The sequence below is a fragment of the Thunnus maccoyii genome, chromosome 6 (genome assembly GCF_910596095.1).
Source record: "Thunnus maccoyii chromosome 6, fThuMac1.1, whole genome shotgun sequence".
NCBI classification, from domain to species: domain Eukaryota; kingdom Metazoa; phylum Chordata; class Actinopteri; order Scombriformes; family Scombridae; genus Thunnus; species Thunnus maccoyii.
The window spans coordinates 27504574-27524179 of NC_056538.1; the positions used below are offsets into that span (position 1 = coordinate 27504574).

At 38.6% G+C, this 19606-nt stretch overlaps 1 protein-coding gene across 2 annotated transcripts in view; it reads right to left on the bottom strand.

The window, feature by feature from the left end:
* Positions 1-15122: 15122 nt before the first annotated feature.
* Positions 15123-19606, bottom strand: part of cntn5 (contactin 5) — a 108880-nt gene continuing 104396 nt past the window's right edge. For both annotated transcript variants that reach the window (XM_042413889.1, XM_042413888.1), the window contains exons 22-24: positions 19341-19453; positions 18350-18518; positions 15123-16046 (exon numbers count right to left, since the gene is read on the bottom strand). In XM_042413889.1, the coding sequence (XP_042269823.1) occupies positions 15937-16046; positions 18350-18518; positions 19341-19453 (392 nt within the window). In that variant the 3' untranslated portion in view covers positions 15123-15936. The remainder of the gene's footprint in view (positions 16047-18349; positions 18519-19340; positions 19454-19606) is intronic.

Consider the following 19606-nt stretch of genomic DNA (forward strand, 5'->3'; position numbering starts at 1 on the left):
ACTTCCACAGAGCATGCTAAAGAAGAAATCAAGCAAACAATTTTCCCCAAATTCAAAATTTCATCACTGTGATACTGTAAGTTCCCAGAGGCAAAGAAGAGGTATTATTATGTTTCTCAGTGATGCCCTATAACTACATGCAGTAAGTGACTGAGTGTTGGTGACCTGCTGAAACTATGAGAAAAGGCAAAGAATAAACTTCCACTGTAAATAAGCAACACTTGAGATTTTCAGGTTTCCAGACATTCTCTGTATAGATGTGAGCTGCATATTGTAGGTATATGTCACTTTCAGTTACTGACACAAAGGCAATCTTTAGCCATTGGCAACGAAACAAAAAGTGCATTGGAGCTCAGGCTGAATAACTGTTATTGGGTCTATTTCATGTTTGAAAAAATATCAGAGAGTTGAGCAAAGCTCCCTCAAAAGAGATCAGTTTTTTCTTACAGAGGAATGTGCTTTGAAGGAAAGGCTTAATAACTACGTAGCTTTCAATTCTGAAGACACACAAGTACATGCCTCCACTGCTAGTGATTGACTGATAGAAGCTTTGTTTGCTCTCTCCGGGATCCCACAGCTCTGAGCCAGGTAATTGAAAAGAAAAAAAAAGTCTTTGTGTGGGTCATACCTGAAAAAAAAAAGCCCACACAACTAAAAGCAGTATGTGGCTGAAAGGAACACCAGTCACTGCTGTTTTTCTGCTCTACACAGATATTAATATAACCTATGATTCCACGCTTAAAATGCATTTAAAATTAACTTAAAATTTTAACAGTCTGCCCGTGTGGTTTATAGAATATCATCTGACAGGTTAAATGCAGCCGCAGACTAGAAAGAAAGGCTAAAATCCTGATATGGCACAGATGAGAAACAATAAATCCATAACACTACCAGCCTCATCAGCAGTTACATAATTCTGGATGGGAACAATAGACTGATGCCCCACAGACTACATTCATTGTGCCGTACTGCATCACAGCTGTGCCTTTCAATCAAGCTTCTTTGATTGTTTTGTAATTAGACCCAGAAAGAAGGAATTTAATGGCAGGTAGTCGCCCCCTTCCAAGCGGCTAATTGTAATATAAAAACCACAACAACGACTACTATTGATAGTAACAAAAAACAATTGTCAAAGATACAAAATTAAATAACCATATTTTTCTTCACATTTTCAAGTGTACTTACCAAAACAAGACTATATCTATAGCCCCATTAAAGGCCTCAAAATAAAATTGTTAAAATGGATTATATATATATAGATGATGGCAAAACATTAAAATAATATAAAGGTACAGCTGAGGCTAAAGTTTCAGAGGTTATAAACTGAAGTGTTGGACAATACGAATTTTGTATTTCTGTGTGTGCTGCTAGATGACAAATGAGTCCATTGTCAGTCCATTAAATAGTTGTTGAGATATTTCAGTCTGGACTGAAACAGACTGAAATCAACAAGGAAAAGGCGAAAGGTAAAAAAAAAAAACAGTTTGCAATTCCAAATATGAGATCGTTTAAAAAGCAATCCCAAGATGATAAAATTCCCATGTCAGTTACTTATATTTGATAACATACTGTAAGATCATGTGAGACTATTAATAACATGAAGACAATCCACTGTAATATCTGGAGATTAAGGACTTCAAAGCCTTGCAAAGAAACAGACATCTACAACAACTTGAATTTATAACCACATAGCTTTAGTATCCAAGTTTGATATCCAAGCAGGCATAACTTTAGTAAACTAGGCATAGTAGACATATGGGCCCAGCCATTTCTAAATGCTGTTCATAATATTTTCACAAAATGGACCAACCAGACTGCATTCCACATTTCTCATCACAGTCCTCATTCTGCAGCAGATGTTGCGCACAAAATGTCAAGTTATCATATTCACTCTCACAAACATAATACTAAACATTGTAAAACGAGACTTCCCGGCCTGCGTCCGATTGCTAGGTGAGTTCAGGACTAATGACTGTCTTGAGTGTATGTAAAGACAGCCTCAAAACTGTCATCCATCTCCTCACCGGAGTGTCCTTACACCAGCACAAAGCTGGTAAATAAGCAACGGGGAGTGGAGACTGCAGTTGACAGAAGCTCAATAATCCAAGGTCAGGGCATTTAACAGACAAAGACAAAAGGCTTATCTAAACACTTTTCTTTTACCTCACATCACCAGTAATGCCAGTCAAACCAAATGAGTGACAGCTTCCACTTTAAAGATTTATGCTAATCTAAAACATTGTGTTGAGCTCGCCAAGTCAGATGTTGTTACATTATCGGACTTTATGAGCCTGTCAGGAGAAAAGATGCCCAAAACAATTAAGACAATCTTCCTGATAATTCGCTGGATGTATCTTGATTATAACTGGGAAAATATAACATCTGTCTTCAACATTTTTTCTATTTATATACGAAATACTGTGTACAAACAAGGTATCACAGCAACCACACAACTGTATACCTCACTTTCAACTCATGTTTGTTCTGATTTATCCTTTACTTGAAAGCACTTTCTACCCTTAGCTGTCACGTGTCATGTGATTTGATGTGCAGCTTTGCCAAACATCTCTCACTGTTAAATCTGAGATACTATAAGAAGGAGAAGAGGAGAAGTGACACCTGATATTCTGATGCTCAGGTGTGACAAATCCCTCTGCGAATGTGTCATAAAACAGCTGCAGATTATAAACAGGCTGCTCGGTGAGGGATGTGATGCGGCTGAATGATACGAAACAATCAAGAAATGTGATTATAAATTATTCCTCACCTCTTCTGGACATCATAATACAGGTTAATATCCACGGATGTTGTCCAACATCTGTTTTGCTTTGGGTAAGGATTTGTTTATTTGGGTTGGGAGGCTGATAAATAAATTATAAATAAGTTATATTTCATTTATATATTCTAGGAAAATGCATGATGCTGCATATTTTCTCTGACAGTGGATCTCAAGTGATGGAAAAATCACGCTTTTAGCATAAAAATCACAGTGTAAGTATAATTGACTTGAAAAGTCCAAGTTAACTTACTCTTACAAGACTTCTATATTGATTGCAAACATGCAGTGTGTGCCTACAGTCGTTACATATTTTAAGGTTGACATTTTCCATAACACCTTTTTATTGAAACTCATTAATTCCACTGGGAAGACAGCGTCTGCTATGTTGGCCGACTCTCCCTCTCTTGCCTCGCTACATCCCACCCCTTTCGTAAACAAGGACACATGTGCTGGTATTGCTGTAATTAGGAAGACCTTGTGTTTACAAAAATAGCATCCATTTAAAAGCACTCATAATACTGTTCGCACTAAAGACGCCTAAACATGCCATGTCAAAAATAATTCTCTTCTTTAGTTTACTGACTTCTGCTCTGTTTCTGTATCATCTCGGGTGTTTCTGACACTTTCACACGAAACTTTCTGCATATAGTCACTGTGGTTCAGGAGGTACAGCCGTTATATGTATGTAGCATTTTGATATTGCTAAATCATTACCATGTTGATTTTTGAGACACATTTTTTTTTGGTGGATCCACCTGCCTCTGCATTCATTAGAGAGCTGACAGTAGTGAGCAACATGGAAGCTGAAACAAGGAGGATGATGTAGAAAGGTCCAAGGCTAGATTCAGTCTCAGCTCCCTGAAGTTTGATGGTGACCTCCATGTTGCTCTCATCTTCCTGCTACACTTTTTTTCAAATTATTTCTATATTTTGACTTCTAGAGCATAACTGTTTGACGAAGCTTTTTAACTAACTATATGCAGAGATTTATCTGCCACTGCTGTCTGTGCAAAATGGCTCATAAACATGGCAGCGTTCATGCCAAAGGATCAAGGCCTCAGGGACAGTCTGGTGGGAGACCAATTGAGCTGCAGCTTACATGTACAAACTGGCATTTCAGAAAGATTGAAACTGAGGGCTGCATCTCATTGTTTTCACAAACGGCTTGATCTGAGGATTCTAGTGGTCTGCCATTGTTTGAGTAACCACAAAGACAGCTTTTGTGTGGAAATGCTAAACTGAGATTAGCTCCAGCAGTCACACAGGCTACACGGAGCATCAGAAGAGTTGCGCAGTAATCACACAGTTGCTCTGACCGCGCGGAAAGCCCTGTAAGGGGACCCCTTAAAACAAACTGTACAGCTGCTCCAAAAGAAACCCAAAGGAAATCTCTGAAGATTATCCACCAATTGCACAAGTTAAGACATCCAGCAGAATATTCTGAGACCCATATTACATTGATTTTGTGCCAGTGTACAATACAGTAAACTTATCAGTGGCTCTATTGATTTCAGTGGTTCTGTTCTGTAGGATAAATGGCTGGCTTGATGTCAAGTACGTTCATGCAAAATCGCCATTTTATTCATAACCTCCAGACTCCTCAACATAGGTTGAAAAATGTCACGTTGGAGCTGCACTTTATTGCAGTCATCTATCAGTACTTGTGGTTGATGTTGGTGCTTCCATGCAGTGCCTTTACAATAATTTCAATTTCACCAGAGTATCAGATCGTTTAGATTTTACTAACGTAAATAGGGTATCCATAAATCATTTTTCTTTGTTCGGATTGTTTTTTTCTAACCCTGATAAGAATTCTCTGTTGTTAAAATGGATAAATGGTCTCAACAATACGCTTATCTCCTCATGTGCAGCATCAAACGTGTGCGTATGGCCATTTTAAAATGAGAGGCATCTCATTTACGGTGAGGAGTTTGCACGCTGTGATGTGTGAAGAGGATAGCTCGACAGCTCCCACCATTATTTGATGATTTATTGTAATTCTCTCAGTATGGGCATCTGCTTTGTTTTCAGATCTTTAATTTCCAGCTCCCCGTGGCTCTACCCTGTCGTGTATTTTTGCCTATGCTTTGTCACAACCATAAAGAAGCTGTCTGACACGCTGATTTGTCTCAAAGACAATGATAATCAAGAAGCCCTCTCAACAGTAAAGACCTTGATGTCCAGTCCACCTGAACAGACAGTACTGCCATCTGTGGCCCATCCCAGCTGTTTGTAGTGCATTTTCAAAATTAATTTGGCTTCTGTTTTGCTCTGTACAGGAAAATCCATCTGACTAATCTACCAACCAAGGAAACACAATCAGCACATGTGACATACTGGTCTGTACGAAGGGTAAAGTGCACTGCTCTCGAGAGCAATTTCCTCATTTGAGCTCTAAGTCAATAAGGTCAAACATAGGACATTAATCACTGGAGTTAAGAAAAAAGAGAAGATCTCTACATCTCAGTACAAAGAGAAGTGGCTCTTTGCTCAACCTGTGAGCGTAAACCTAGATTTCCAGCCTACAGCTCATTAAATCTGAATTGAATTTCTTTTTAGTTGCCTGTGTTGCAGATCTGTATTCACCTCGGGTGATAAACCTCTTCTGGCTACCAATTAAGGGAAAACATTTACATGCACAGCCCAATTTAAATGCGCCACCATCAGAGCAGACATGCTCAATCACCTCCAAGTCCGTCTCATTCATCATGGTCTTACTTACAGCTGCAATCTCCTTGTATATTGATTCTGCAGCACGGGTGTATACCTGCTTTCACTCAAGAGTCTAGGAGGACATTGTAGCTCGACTGGGACTATACCCCTGGTCGCTGTTGAGCTTTGATGTTGTGCAATTGTCATACAGGGAAAACGTACTGACAGCACCTTGTGTAAGACATCAGAGGTGAATGATTTAAGCCTTGAGCGTATTGGCAGTCTGTACGGTATCGATGCTGGCATTGATTCTACAAGTATCATTGTTGTATCCACCCTTTAGATGTTGGTTGCCTGCAGGGCTATTGAGGTGTATACCGACATGACCTGCTGTAGCTAGCTATTTTATACTGTGAAGTATTCTTCTGGCCAAAGAGAATGAAGTTTGGATTCAGAATTATAGACTTATCAAGAGTTGGTTCACCCAAATTACAAAAAAAACATTTTTTTAACGGTTAATGTGCAGATTTGTGATCCATGTAAGTATTCATGGAACCAGGAAGACATGCAACTGCATTAGCAGAATGAGGGTCTGTTAATTATAAACAAACAGTTAACATGTTTTTGTAATTTGTGTGAATTCATCCTTAGAAAACAAATGTTCACACTCAAGCAACACAATCAGTCCATAACTTGGATATTTCATGTTGTAGCTGTGAAAAAAACATCTTATAACACTTTTCAATATGTATTTTAACCGTAATCCGCTCTATGGTACAAACTTCAAACCTGCATAATAGCATGTTTATTACAATATTGAGTAGCCTTGCTAAAAGAAATACTTTTATCTGTCTTTTGCTTGTTGAAGGTCTGTACGTAAAACTTAATGTACATGCATATACTCCTTTCTTTCATCCTCATGGCCACAGTCTCCAATTTATCATTTAAAGACCTTTTGAATAACACAATACAATAAGCTCATTCATCTTTTTACATCCTAGCTCCAAGGAATCTTAGGAGCTAATTGAAATCACTGTGAATAGATTTAATAGACGCTGTTGTTGTTCTTTCTGTTTTTTTTCAACTGTGATCAGATTTAATGAGTGGTTTATACTCTATATATTCCATGCAGTTTGTCAGATAATATATTTTGATTTCATGCCTCATGAAACAAAGAGGAGTGCTTCATTGAATTATATGAAATGCTCTTTTAGCAATATCCTTACAAAAAACACTTGGTAAGTATTCAGCGTCAGAATGACAGTTAGACAGTTGCTATGTGGGTAAATGAGCTGTTGTTACTTTGCACATTTTAGATTTGAAAAATCAGGCGAATTTCAGTCAAGCTAAAATAAGAGCAAAGCTATTAGTTTGCCAGTGTGAAAGGGATTCAACTTTATTCTATCAGCCATGGAAATTCTCAGATCTCTTCTACTGCGGAGTCTGAAATGGGCAAATATGGGGCTTTCTGATAATCCAGCCAATTTAAACTTAGAGAGGAACAGCAAAGAGGAGCTGGTAGACGAGGAGAGTGTGGCCTCTTTACTGTTTTATTACTTAGTTTCACTTTGAAGGAACCCTCAGATTGCCTCAACTGATCCAGGTTTTACTGTGGCCTGCCACCCAGGGAATCTTTAAATCAGGCAATATGTCAGCCCCATGAAAGGTTCGCTGCACCTGGCTTTACTGTAAAGTAGGCAATGAAGCTGTAAAAGGCCAAGCGATGAACTGGATGCTCCCTTGCACAGCCGGGCTCCAGACCTAAGGATAAACCCAGCTTTTACCTTTCTCTCCCTCCTCCATGGAAATTGGAAGGTGGGGGCTGCAGCAAGGTCTTAGTGACAGGTCAGGACAGTTCAATCCATGAAGAAGTCAGTGCATTAAAGGAACTGATGAGACTTTGATTCATCTGAATCTAAAAGCAATGAATAAAACATTGGGTATTACTCTCAGATCCACTTGTTATTAAGGTCTTAAAAAACTGAATATATCAAAGACAAAGGAACGGTGAAGGTGGACTGATCCAGGAGACAACAGGAAACCTCTGAGAAATTCTTGTAGCATACCACATATCCAGATCACAGGTGTACTAAGTGTTATTTTCAGGAGGAAAACGGTCAACTTAAAAAAAAAAAAAAAAAAAGGAGAACGGCTACAGCAGCTACTTTTTCTGTTTTGAGACAGGTAAATCCACCAGGCAACCTAGACACAATTATACAGTATGTGACCATCTGCAGGCACCCTGCATTTCCTGCCATCCAGATTGATGACAATTGTCAAAAACTCATGCATGCAGTATGACATTTTGGTGATTTACTGTTTTTACAGTTTTTTTTTTTTTTTTTTTTTACAGATGGTGAACTTCCTTACTTTCTCCATGTTAAAAAACTGTTTATGCTTCTCTTTCCTTCCCATTTAAGAAATCAATTTAATGATATCTGAGCAATGAATTAAAAGATTTGGGCTCTTCAGAAAACAAATTCCAAACTTCAAAATAATTGTTACCCCTTCTTGTAGAAAAATGTAAACATCATTACAAGAAGATGGTCGAGTGGATGAATCCTAGTGACTTTTCATGTTAGGTCACCAACAGGTAGATAATGGAAAAGTAATGCACACCAAGGGGTTGTAGTGAGGTGCTGATCACTGAAAGTAGACCTGAGAGTAGGAAAAAAGTGTTGCACATTGGCTCTATATGCATTTATCTTTGATTCGGATGACGTTTCGGCCCTCAGGCTTTCTTCAAGATCATCAATCATAGTAGTAAACAGGCACTGATATGTTATATAGGCCACAACCTCATAACACATCTTATGGTGATTAGATAATCATGTTCCACTATAAGGGTCAGAAAAAGCAATCGAGAGGCGAATCAAAACTTTTAACAACGACAGGAACTACAGCCAGTCAGTTCTCTATGTTTCATACCACATATAGAGATCTCTTAAAAAATTAACCTACAGTGAAATCAAATGACTGTATAATATTTACAAGAGAGTATTCTAATAGTGCAGATCAGATAAAGAGAATAATATACTTGAATCTCATTGTCAACTCAATGATACATTCAAAGAATGACCTCTCATGGTATATAAAAGAGGTAAAAACCTGGAGAGACCATCTGTTACACTCATATTTACCTCCTCTTCAATTAACACAAGCCCAAGCTACTTTAACACCTACAGTATCCCTGAGGGTGACCGCCGCTGTGGTTGTTGTATTCAGTGTAATTATACTTACCATTATAACAGTTTTAAACATCCTCACACAGGTAAAAGGAGTCATCTCAAGTCACACTAAGTTGATAATTTATCCTATCGCTTGCCCCTGTGGTAAGTCATATGCTGGAAAGACAAGTAGAGCACTGAGAACTCATATCGCTGAACATAAAAGCACTATGATATGCAAAAACATGAATTATCCAGTACCAGCACATTTTGTTAGAATTTAATCATCCCTTTTCCTTGCTAAGATATATTGGTATTGAGAAAGTATCACTCCCTCCAAGAGGAGGTAACTTGGATGTTTTCTTTCCAGGACGGGACGCTATCGGATCCACCGTCTGAGAACCCTGACACCTCATGGATTAAATATGGATTATGACTTGAAGTGTTTTCTGTAATGTGTCTCTGTTTATTGGATATTTAAATTAAGTTGTTTATGATGTCCATCCAGATCTGATTTTTCTTCTCTGTATATCTATTAGAAATCTATTCAAAATAAATGTATTTTTAACATATTTGTATATACTTAACTAAAAAAATTGGAATGTCTAATCACCCTCAGATGTGGCCTATATAACATACCGATGCCTGTTTCCTACTATGATTGTTGATCTTGAAGAAGGCCTCAGGGTTGAATAAGAGAGAAATGCATATGGAGCCAGAATGTGCAACACTTTTTTCCTACTCTCGGGTCACCAACAGGTCACAATTTCCAGTATTTCAGTTCAAGACAAGAGTCTAAAATGAATGACTGAATTCCTGTCAGCCTCAGCTGTGCTCTGAGACTGAAGTAAACATTTTAATGTCAGATTTTAATTCCCTCCAATAAACCAGCTGTGTTAAATTATTTGTATTTCTGGAGTAGTTATGCCTTACGTAGCCAGTAGTTGCATTATAGTCGGCTCCATGTGATGGATGTTCTGGACATCTCCCTGTTTGATAGTGGTTAGTTGTTGACATGGTGATATATTAACTTAATTAATAATAATAACTTTATTTATACAGCACCTCTCAAAACGCAGTTGCAAAGTGCTTTATAATAAAAACAGAACACATTTAAAATGCAAAGAGAATAAAACAAACCAAGCCATGAAAACTAATCACATTGTAAAAACACAAATAGAGTAAAATGAAATAACATGCCATGAAATATAATGAAATCACTGAAAAGCAATTTTTAAACAAGTGGGTTTTTAACAGTGATTTAAAAGATGAGACAGAGTTTGCAGCCCCTGATCTCCTCAGGCGAGTTGTTCCAAAGTCTGGGAGCCCTGACTGCATATATTCAAGTCTGTAGGATGTGAAGACTTTTGGCACTTTGCCACTGATAGTCAAGCTAACTGGATGACTAAATGTCTCACATAATAACAGATTAACTGGAGGTCCAGGGGAGGTAGGAGCAGTAATATGTCCCCTAATGCTTACTGGATGCACAGTGTTAGACTGTTACTTAGTGTTTTATTAGTATGTTTTTTCTTTTTTGTATTTTTTTATTTGTAAAAAATACTTGAACGGGTGGATGCTGGTAACCTAACAAGCTAAAAGCTAAACTCTATGATTAGGCATGTTATCATGCTAACACACAAACCTTCAAGCCAAATGTTTTGTCCCACTAGATGTAAGCATCTGCAATGTGTTCTTTCATTTTTAGCTTTATTTTACCTTTCTGTTGTGTATATTATAGACTTTTGGTCTTGTATTGACTTTGTTACACCTTTAATTATGCAGAATATGAATCAGATTTGACAAATATAAGAAAAACAGTGGTGTTGAATTAGTTGTTTTGCCATTGCACATTTCTTTTAAATTTAACTTCACACAGGAGCCCAGAATAAACACTCCATCTGTCTGTTTATCTCAAAACTAATATATAGACTGGCATAAATGTTGCCATGTATATTACTGCCTCATGGACCAGCACCACCATCAGGTTCAAACTGTATCTACTGAGGCATTACTTACACAGAAAATGTACTTTGCACATTTGTGCTTTCATCAGGAGGAAAACTTTAGATTTTAGTGACTGCCTTGCCTTTTTCTCTTGTGCCACCATCAGGTCAAACTTTGGCCATCTTCATATTAAGTTATCTACATGGTACAGTATTGACTGTGAAAGTAACAGCTAACTGGGGAGATTATAAGGGCTTGGCAGAGGTCTGCACTCAGCTGACTGCTTTCTTGCTTGACCTTTAAATCTCCCTATGCAGCCCACTTCCTCCCATATACATTGCACCCAGATTATCCACAGATTTACAAATCCATCCCATTATATTTCCTCACACAATGGGTCTGGAGAAAAGTAGCTTTGGATCCTCAAATTGAATCAGCAAGGATTTGGCTGAATTCCAAGATTCCGTGATAAACAAATCACCATTCCCGGGTGACTTTTACCTCCTGAAAGGACTTAGACCTTCAGGGGTAATTCCTGGGGATGTTGATTTCTTTTGAGTAGTTTCATAAACCATTTTGGAAATATCTGCAATCAGACATCATGTGGTTCAGCAAGGAATGAACATTTTGGTATAACGGGTAGTTTGGTATACGAGACAAATTCCAGGAACACGTTAATAGCATGATACTATAATTGCAATGCAATAACTGTTAGCTTTCTGAGGCTTGAGTTTTTGTTGAAACTATGTTGAAGGACAGTTGATTCAGTTTCAGTTTGTGAGTGAAAAAACACAAAGACTGAACTACAAGGGGTGGAAAGTTTAATCAACAGGATTTGTCTTTTTTTTCTTTGCAGATTCACTCTTAAATGTGCTTCCCTAATGAGGCCTCTCAGCAGGGCACTTTTGCTTTAATTTCTTATGAAGGAGGGTTCACAGTATATCAAATTAGCTGGTGTTTTTCAAGAAGTTTTGCTCTAATAGCACACCATCTGCCATCACAAAGGCAAGAGCACAGTTCTGCAAATAGTGGATCTTTGGTTTAGCTTTAAATACTGTTTGTTTGATGGAGTGTTTTGACTTCCCGGTTCTAATAAAACCTTCCTTACATGCAAATGTACTTTTTCACAATAGATTTTAGTGCATTATCGGGTCTAAATAATGTATTTTTTTTTTCTTTTCCTCCAAATATCTCTATTGCAAAGACAACAATAGAAATATAAAACCAACACTAGTCCCACAACAAACCATCATGCTGAACCCACAACACAAATGTTTTGTTGTAACAAGTAATATACTGAAAGATTTGCTGCATATACAGTCTCACAAGTTCAGCTAAAAATGTAGAGCTTGCAGGGAAATAAGGAAGATAACTTAACAGTAATAACAGTCTGATGAAACAACATAAAAAAGAAAAAAAAAAGTCTGATTTTTTTATGTCCCGCAAACTTCAACAGCACAATACACTGAGCACTGTGGTTTCCTCACAGTACCTCTCTAGTACAGCTGGTTTTAGAGGTCAGAAGACAACTTCAATTATAACTTCAATAATTACTGGACTGGTGCGATACAATGCTGGATGTTGACTCGCTGTGCAAAGCTGCTCCTTTAATCCTTTTGTTCACAGTCTTCTACAGAACATGGCACACTTCCCTAATTCTCATTCTCTGCCATCCGTGCCACTGCCAGGGGGGACGAAAAGGCCGAAAATCCAAACATCACAAGCCTCCAACAGCAAACGCAAATTAGCTAGTTGCATCTGAAGTCCCAACAGTTATAGTTTTACATTTATACAAAACATATTTATATAGAAATACAGAATGTCTTATACTGCAGCAGAGACAGGAAATAACAGCAGCTGAGAAATGATCTTATCTGGTAAATCTTTCATTACCACAGAAGGTTTCACATCACCCATAAGCTTTTAATTATACAATTAAAGACTATTAACCAGACATATACATTGGTTGAAAATAATGAATTGGGAACACTTAATTAAAGCTTATTGAGAAAAATTGCATACAAAATTGAATTAGGCTGAAACCACAATTATGGTTTTTAATTCAATGGAATCTTTGAATGGTCCTAAAAAAGAAAATTCCTGGGGACACACACACCCCTTATTCTGCCATTACACCTAAATCTTGAGAAATATTTTAGACCCCACCCCTCCCCCATTTCATCTCTGTCTTCCATAAGTGGTACCACATTAAGCACTGGCTCCTGTCTTGACTCATCAATGCCCTAAAAAGCCGTTCACATTAGTTCATTTTACCATGTTGGTGTAATTTATCAAAAACTGTGTGATCTAACAGTTTTGGTAAATGCAACTTAGTCCCTGTCCAGACACTAACATCGAATAAAAGACAGAAAACACATTGGACAGAAAGTCTCTTACTGTATGATATTACAGTTTACCTTTAACTGTAGTTTGAGCCTCCCCCGTTCATGGCAGCAGCGTCTGTTGGAGGGCCCTACTCCTCTGGCAATTTCAGGATGAGTGTTAAACTGTGACCTGCCTGAAAAGCAAAGTCACAGCTCAGCCCTCAATCACAGCACCAATTCTCCAACAACAATGCCACCGAGACAATTTAATACTTGACTTTGTAAGTTTTAGAAGGCTAAAGGACATTTGGGAATGTTTGAAGACAGAAGTAGTATCAACTGCTACTTGTAGGATATTGTATTTGAAGGTTTTTTTTGGTGCAGAGGAGTCTCTCCTTGTGGATATGGTTTAGGTTTCAGAGAGAGTGCAGTCAGAGCAAAGAGGAAAAAGAGAAACATATCCCATGCTAGTTTAAAGCCATCATATTGTGTACACTGAACTCTGTTGAAATTGAAAATCCAAAACCATTATTTTCAGCAGCATTGCATAATTATAGTACATGTATTAACAAGCGGACATGTCCTCCAACTTGAAGTTCTGACCAGGGCGACAGGAAGCGTCTGTCCCGTTAAGGCGTCCTTCAGGCAGCGATGTTGAATCCTTCATCTTCAGGGTTGCTGTTAGATTATGTGTGTTGCTTCAGTATAGTGTGACTTCTCAAGCCTGGAGCTCATCCAACACAAAGATGCATGAGGTGTACACACTTTAGATTAAAATTAAACAGCGATACTGACAGTAAATACTTTTCATAAGACCACCTTTATATTCATGTCAGAAAAAAAACAAAACAAAAAAAACCAAACCATTTCAATGATTAAAGAAAGCCATAGTAGCTCAGGTTTCATGAACCACAGCTTGATGAAAATATATATTTCTTCTATAATAGTAATTAGGGTAATCTAAAACTGTGAAACCAACCATTTGTTGATCTCAAGCAATCTGTATTAGCCCTCTAATAATCTAACATAACACAGATAACTAGAAAAGTACGGTACAGTGTATCCAAGCACACACACAGAAACTGACATTAACCTAAGGGGAGTTCATGTTTTAATTGCTGACACTATAGCTTCTGGCTCTCTGAACCAAATGGGTCCCCTTGCAGGATACATAATCCATTATCATAAATCAGATGCACCAACACAGACAGGTGCTGCATGAATAATTAAAGGTTGGTACATTAGCACTTGTGCGGAGGTATGTGTTAGAGCTGACGTCACGGAACGGTCTAAAAGCACCACAAAACCCCTCCATCCACATTAAACAGCTTAATGCTTTGCACTACAGACGGAAATAATGTACAAGTTAGAAAGAGGAGGCCAACTTCACCATCCCCCCCTCCCCCTCTGAATGAACCAAAACAGAGAGGTCTAATAGAAGAGGAATATCCATGGGATAGACAGCGCTTTGAGCAGTGTTTGTCCTCTGTTTTGCTGTGTGGTCCTATCTGTTGTGGTTGAGCTGGTGTACCCTTGTCTGAACCTGAGCGGGTGAGCCAGGTTACTCTGACTCTGTAATGGAGAGTCCAGGGAGCTGGAGGCAGAGCAAGCAAAAGGTCTGTTCAAGCAAGCGGGCTTTAGGACTACAGATCTCCATTCTAACATTAATTACACTTGAGGCAAATTCATTTGGATTTCTGCCCAGTGAGAGATAAGCTTTTATTGCAGACAAGGCAAGAGAGGAGCCTGAGAGGAAGGAGAGATACTCTTGATGCTGCCCTAGTTGGCTCTGCAGTGGTTCTTTTTATCACAGAAAGTTTTTGTGGCCTCTAATGTCACGTGCGGGGAATTCAATCAACCAGCATTTTACATAAGAAAGTATAGTGCAGAACTGTCTGATAGACCAGCGACATTTGTTACGATTGCAGATGCAATAAAGACGGAAAGTGTCTTGGTGAATTTGGATTGTTTCGAGTGATATATTTTAGGTGCACTGTAGTGTAAGTGATATGTTGACTAGTAAATGAGTTAATCAACAAAAATGTATCATCACTTTTTGTCATCCATTAATTGTTTGTTATTTATCAAGCAAAAATATGTTTTCAGCTTCTCAAATGTGAGGACATTTTATAGACTGAATGATTAATTACCTGAAGAAGATAACAGATCAATAATGAAAATAATTATTTGTATCCCTGGTGTATTACTATAAATATATCTATTCTAAAAGTTAAAAATTACAAACAACAAGCATTTAAAAAATATACATCACATTTATTTGTACTGACACCAAGAGTCCGTACAGAGTTGTCTTTGTCTAATGATGTGTTTTGGGTACTACAGGTAAGCACCTGTTTCCTACTTCCGTACATCCAACAGTCAACAAACTGTATCACCAAGCATTGCTTAATCGCTACCAAAAAACAGAGAGTTTGACATAGCTGACACACACCACTGTGTTTTTTCTCTAAAGGTAACACAATGTACAAAAAGCAAGTCTGGAAATAGTAAGATTCTTGGTTCCATAAAAAACTTTTTTTCTCCTCAATGTGTGAATAAGAAAACAATGCACTTATCTCTACTGAGCTTCTGCTGCATTGCTTGTTAGGCAGCCAAGGGGTAAATTGATGCAGATAAGTAATGAAAAGAAACAGGCCGGCTGATCCCTGTATTACTACCACAGCAGCTTTCGAGGAATTGTTCACGCTCCGGAGAGCCCCAGAGCTGTAGGAGCCGTCTGGAAGTGGTTAGATGCCAGTCAATGAGACGAACACATGATGTTAAAGTAAATGATTAAACCAATCTTTCCACACAATGTACACTACAGTACAACACTACTGTGATGTTGGAAAGAACTGTGCAAATCAAACGTCCAGAGCCATAAAAGAACAAGGAACTAAAAAGGGTGTACTCTGAAGAGTCGCATGTTAACTGGCAGACTCAACCCCCTTCGGCAGGCCTCCGGCCCTTTAGGATGGGTAAGGCCAAAGCAAGCAGGCAGTCAGAGTTAATAAGGGAGCGGAAGACAGGTGGCTCCCTCCACGAAAATGAGGATGGCACAGTGGCCTCACCAGGAAGCTGAAGGCACCAGAAGAACCAGAACCAGGAGCAGTGCTGTCCATGTTAGGCTCTGCGGCAGGCAGTGCACTGAGCACTGGTTGCTTTTTGCTCGAACACCTGAGAGAAGGGAGCGGGGGTGGGAGGGGGAGATATATTTAATGCTGATTAAAACAAATATACGAATAAAAGTTCCAAATCTGCATTCATTTTTAAAACAAAATAATTTCATTGATCTTTTTAATGAATTGGTGACAAGGACAAAAACAGCAATCCACTACCCTGCAAATCTGGCTAGTCATGTCCATAGACGCCTGAGCAATGAATCAAGTGGAGAAAATGCATTCTCATTATTAACGGGGAGCAAAGTTATGGTTTTGCTACCCCACTTTTGTCTTTTTTAAAATAAAACTTATCATACAGTCCCCGCAATACGCTGATTATATTTAAGTAGCCTACGTATATGAATGATCATGATATTTTCAATGATATCAATGATATTTTCTGCAACTGACAAAAACAGGTAATAAAAAATTTAAAAAATTACATTTTTGGACCACCCTTTGAGTTGATTCAGTTGAACCTGTCGCTGATCGTTTACCACAGCATGCTTAGGCTGTCAATCACAATCTGTTAATCCACACAGGAGTCAGACTGTTTACAAAGGTGAGAAACACACCATTAGCTTAATTGTGATCAATGACTGAAAATAGAACCAGGGTTTCTGTCAGTGTATTGCAAGCCTGAGTTGATCCCCTGCCGGGGGAATTTTAAAAAAAAGCATTTTAAGATGTTTTCTAAACTAGAATGTGTTATACAAGTAGCGTAGCTCTTTTAAGGAATAGCTCAGTGCATAGCGAGTGTGCTGTTGAGAGAAAGAGAGAGCGCGTGACGATGACGCTGCGGCGACACTGGTCTGCGGTACACACAGATGAGAGCCAGAGGACGATTGCAGCTTAGAACCAGAACCGCAGCTACCTACCTGCCATCCGGAGAGAGACACGCAGAGAGCAGGCTGAGCAGGCTGACCAGACAGAGAGCAGCTGCTCACTAACAGCTACGTGTGTTTACAGCAGAGAGCAGGAGGGAGGACAGATGTCTCACTCTGATACGACTCTGCTGCGGATGGTCACGGAGCAGACACTTTCAGTTTATAATTGTACCGTCCATCGTCTGACTAATTATTGATAACATGCTTAGTATTTTACAAATTAGAGTTTTTTATTTGATGAATGTGGGCGCTGATACACCAAAGTAAACTGAATGGGTTTTATTACTATCAAAACAAGCAAAACGACGGTGGGGGCGGTGGGCAAGTAATGTAATCGGTGCCTGAACACTGTGTAACACCTTTACACACAGTAACACATTTTACTCAGCCCTCCACCACGTCCATTTTCTCACACAGTGAAAAGCAAATTCATAACTAACAATAATAAGAGACCCTGCTTCACCACAACTGGCTCAAATCAGTGCAACTCTGAGCTCAACACACCAGGTAAGCTAAGAGTGTTTCTCAGGCGGAACAGGGTTGGATGGGATGAAAACCATTTTGGACAGGAGGTGGGCTACCTCAAGAGTGGTTTGGGAAACACTGACCCAGAAGAACAGTTGAGGAAATCAGTAAGCCACAGTTATAAGGCTCTTCATTTCTATTGCTGACAGGAATCACAGTTGTGAACAACAGTCATTATCTTACATCAAATGACATCAGATTTAACATTGATTAACCAGGTTTAATTATCCAAAATCATATTGTGATGTGTTGCTATTTCATTTATATAAATTGTTTGTCCTTGTTTGACCTTAAAGATGCCCTACTAGCCTGCAAACTACTACCATTTTAGGCTACATCATGTTTTTATAAATATAATTTCAAATATGAAATAGCCATTCTTCTAATAATCATATCCTGTCCTGTTCTTGATGCATTTTTGGTTTTCATAGCACTTTCAATCTAACAAATCTCGACTAGTGCAGGTGGCTGTTTCTTTACTGAATCCAGGAGGTTAGGTGGTGTAGAAATCCAGGAAATTTGTTTTAAATTACATTTTTTTTTTCTGAGGAAGGACCCTCAGACCCCCCACCAATTATGTATTTTCCAAGTTTGTTCCGCCATTTTAAAGCATAACCAGGCGCCCATGGTCATGTTGAACTGAGAACTGCGTTCAGTTCGTCCTGTTGCTTGGAAGTTAATTGGCTGTGCAAGAGTAGGAAGGTTTGTGTGAGCGAGGTAATTAAAACAGTATTAGCCAAAGAAAACTTGGCTCGCACAACAGCTGTGGTGACTTAATTAAGGGAAGGAACATACACATACGCTATAAAGAGAAAATAGCCTGTGCATAGAGATTGGATTTCAGAGGTCATGTAATGCAGTGTGTGGCTATGTGGCTGGGGAGGCAACTATCTAGCTTCAAGCTTACCAGAGGAAGTGACAACTCGAACTTGGGAGCTGACTGCTCCCTCTCCCCCTTCGCTGAGGGCGCGCACCTCAATGATATACGTGCCTCCCTCCGGCAGTGAGAGCATGGTGGAAGGGTTAATGGTTCTTGTCACCTGGTTGTGGCCCCTCCCCTCCTGTCTGAGTAACACCTACAGAACATGTGCAAATAGCCACTTGGTTTACACTTTTAGAACTATGAAAAACGACATTCTGACTTGCTTCAATTCATTTTTTTCTTTAAACAGTGTTAAGATAATGAAGTAAAAATCCTGTTCATTTTATGCATTGACAATGCTACATTAGTTGCTGTATGAGTACTTCTTGGCTTGGATGGACATAAAACTCTCCCATTTGAATCAACACTGCAATGGATGAGCAGCTATGTAAATATCTGGTCATTTAAATTATATGCCAAAGTTACAAGACTGTGTGCATTAAAGTCAACTACAATTCCTAAGGATTTGGCATAAAAAGAAGTCCAATCACTGAGCTTCATTCTCAAGCTGAAGCTGAGGATGACACGTCAGAGAAACCTTATAATACATTCAGCAGTTTATATTGGTTCACTTTCAAATTCTGGGTTAATGTCAGATGAATTCATCAACTTTTATTTGATGATTTGTTTCTAACTGCAACAATGTAAGTTTCTGCATTTGGTAGAGCTCTGATTTGCCCCTCTCAATGGCTTCTTCTCCATAGCAACAGCAGTTAAAACTCATGGGTATTGTACTATTTAGGGCTATTTGCTGTTTGAAACATGATTTCTCAGAAACCAAGTTGAAATATTTAAAACTTAAGACCATAACATATATCTATACTATTGTTATTATGCTTGTGCTTCTATTTTGAGGAACATCAAGGATAATAATTACAAAAGATCTTCAAATGGGAATTTATAGAGGTAAAAAATGTTTTCCTGTGTCTTAAGATTATGAATTTGAAGAAAGACGACATTAGCAAGAGATCATTACCATGTACCCGATGACATCAGATTCATTGTCTTTTGCCTTCACTGGGTCCCAGCTTAAAGACACGTTGTTGCCTTCTTGAATCCACATTAGGTTGGTTGGAGGCTGTGCAGGAGCTAAGAAGAGAACACAATATTCTGGATGCAATTTCCAACATACTTTATGAGTATAAACCAACTAGGTCAATTATCACACTTTTTACGAGGGGATTTAGAGGGAACTTAACAGGTAGCCCCTATTCCATATATAGTATTACATGATTAGTGTCA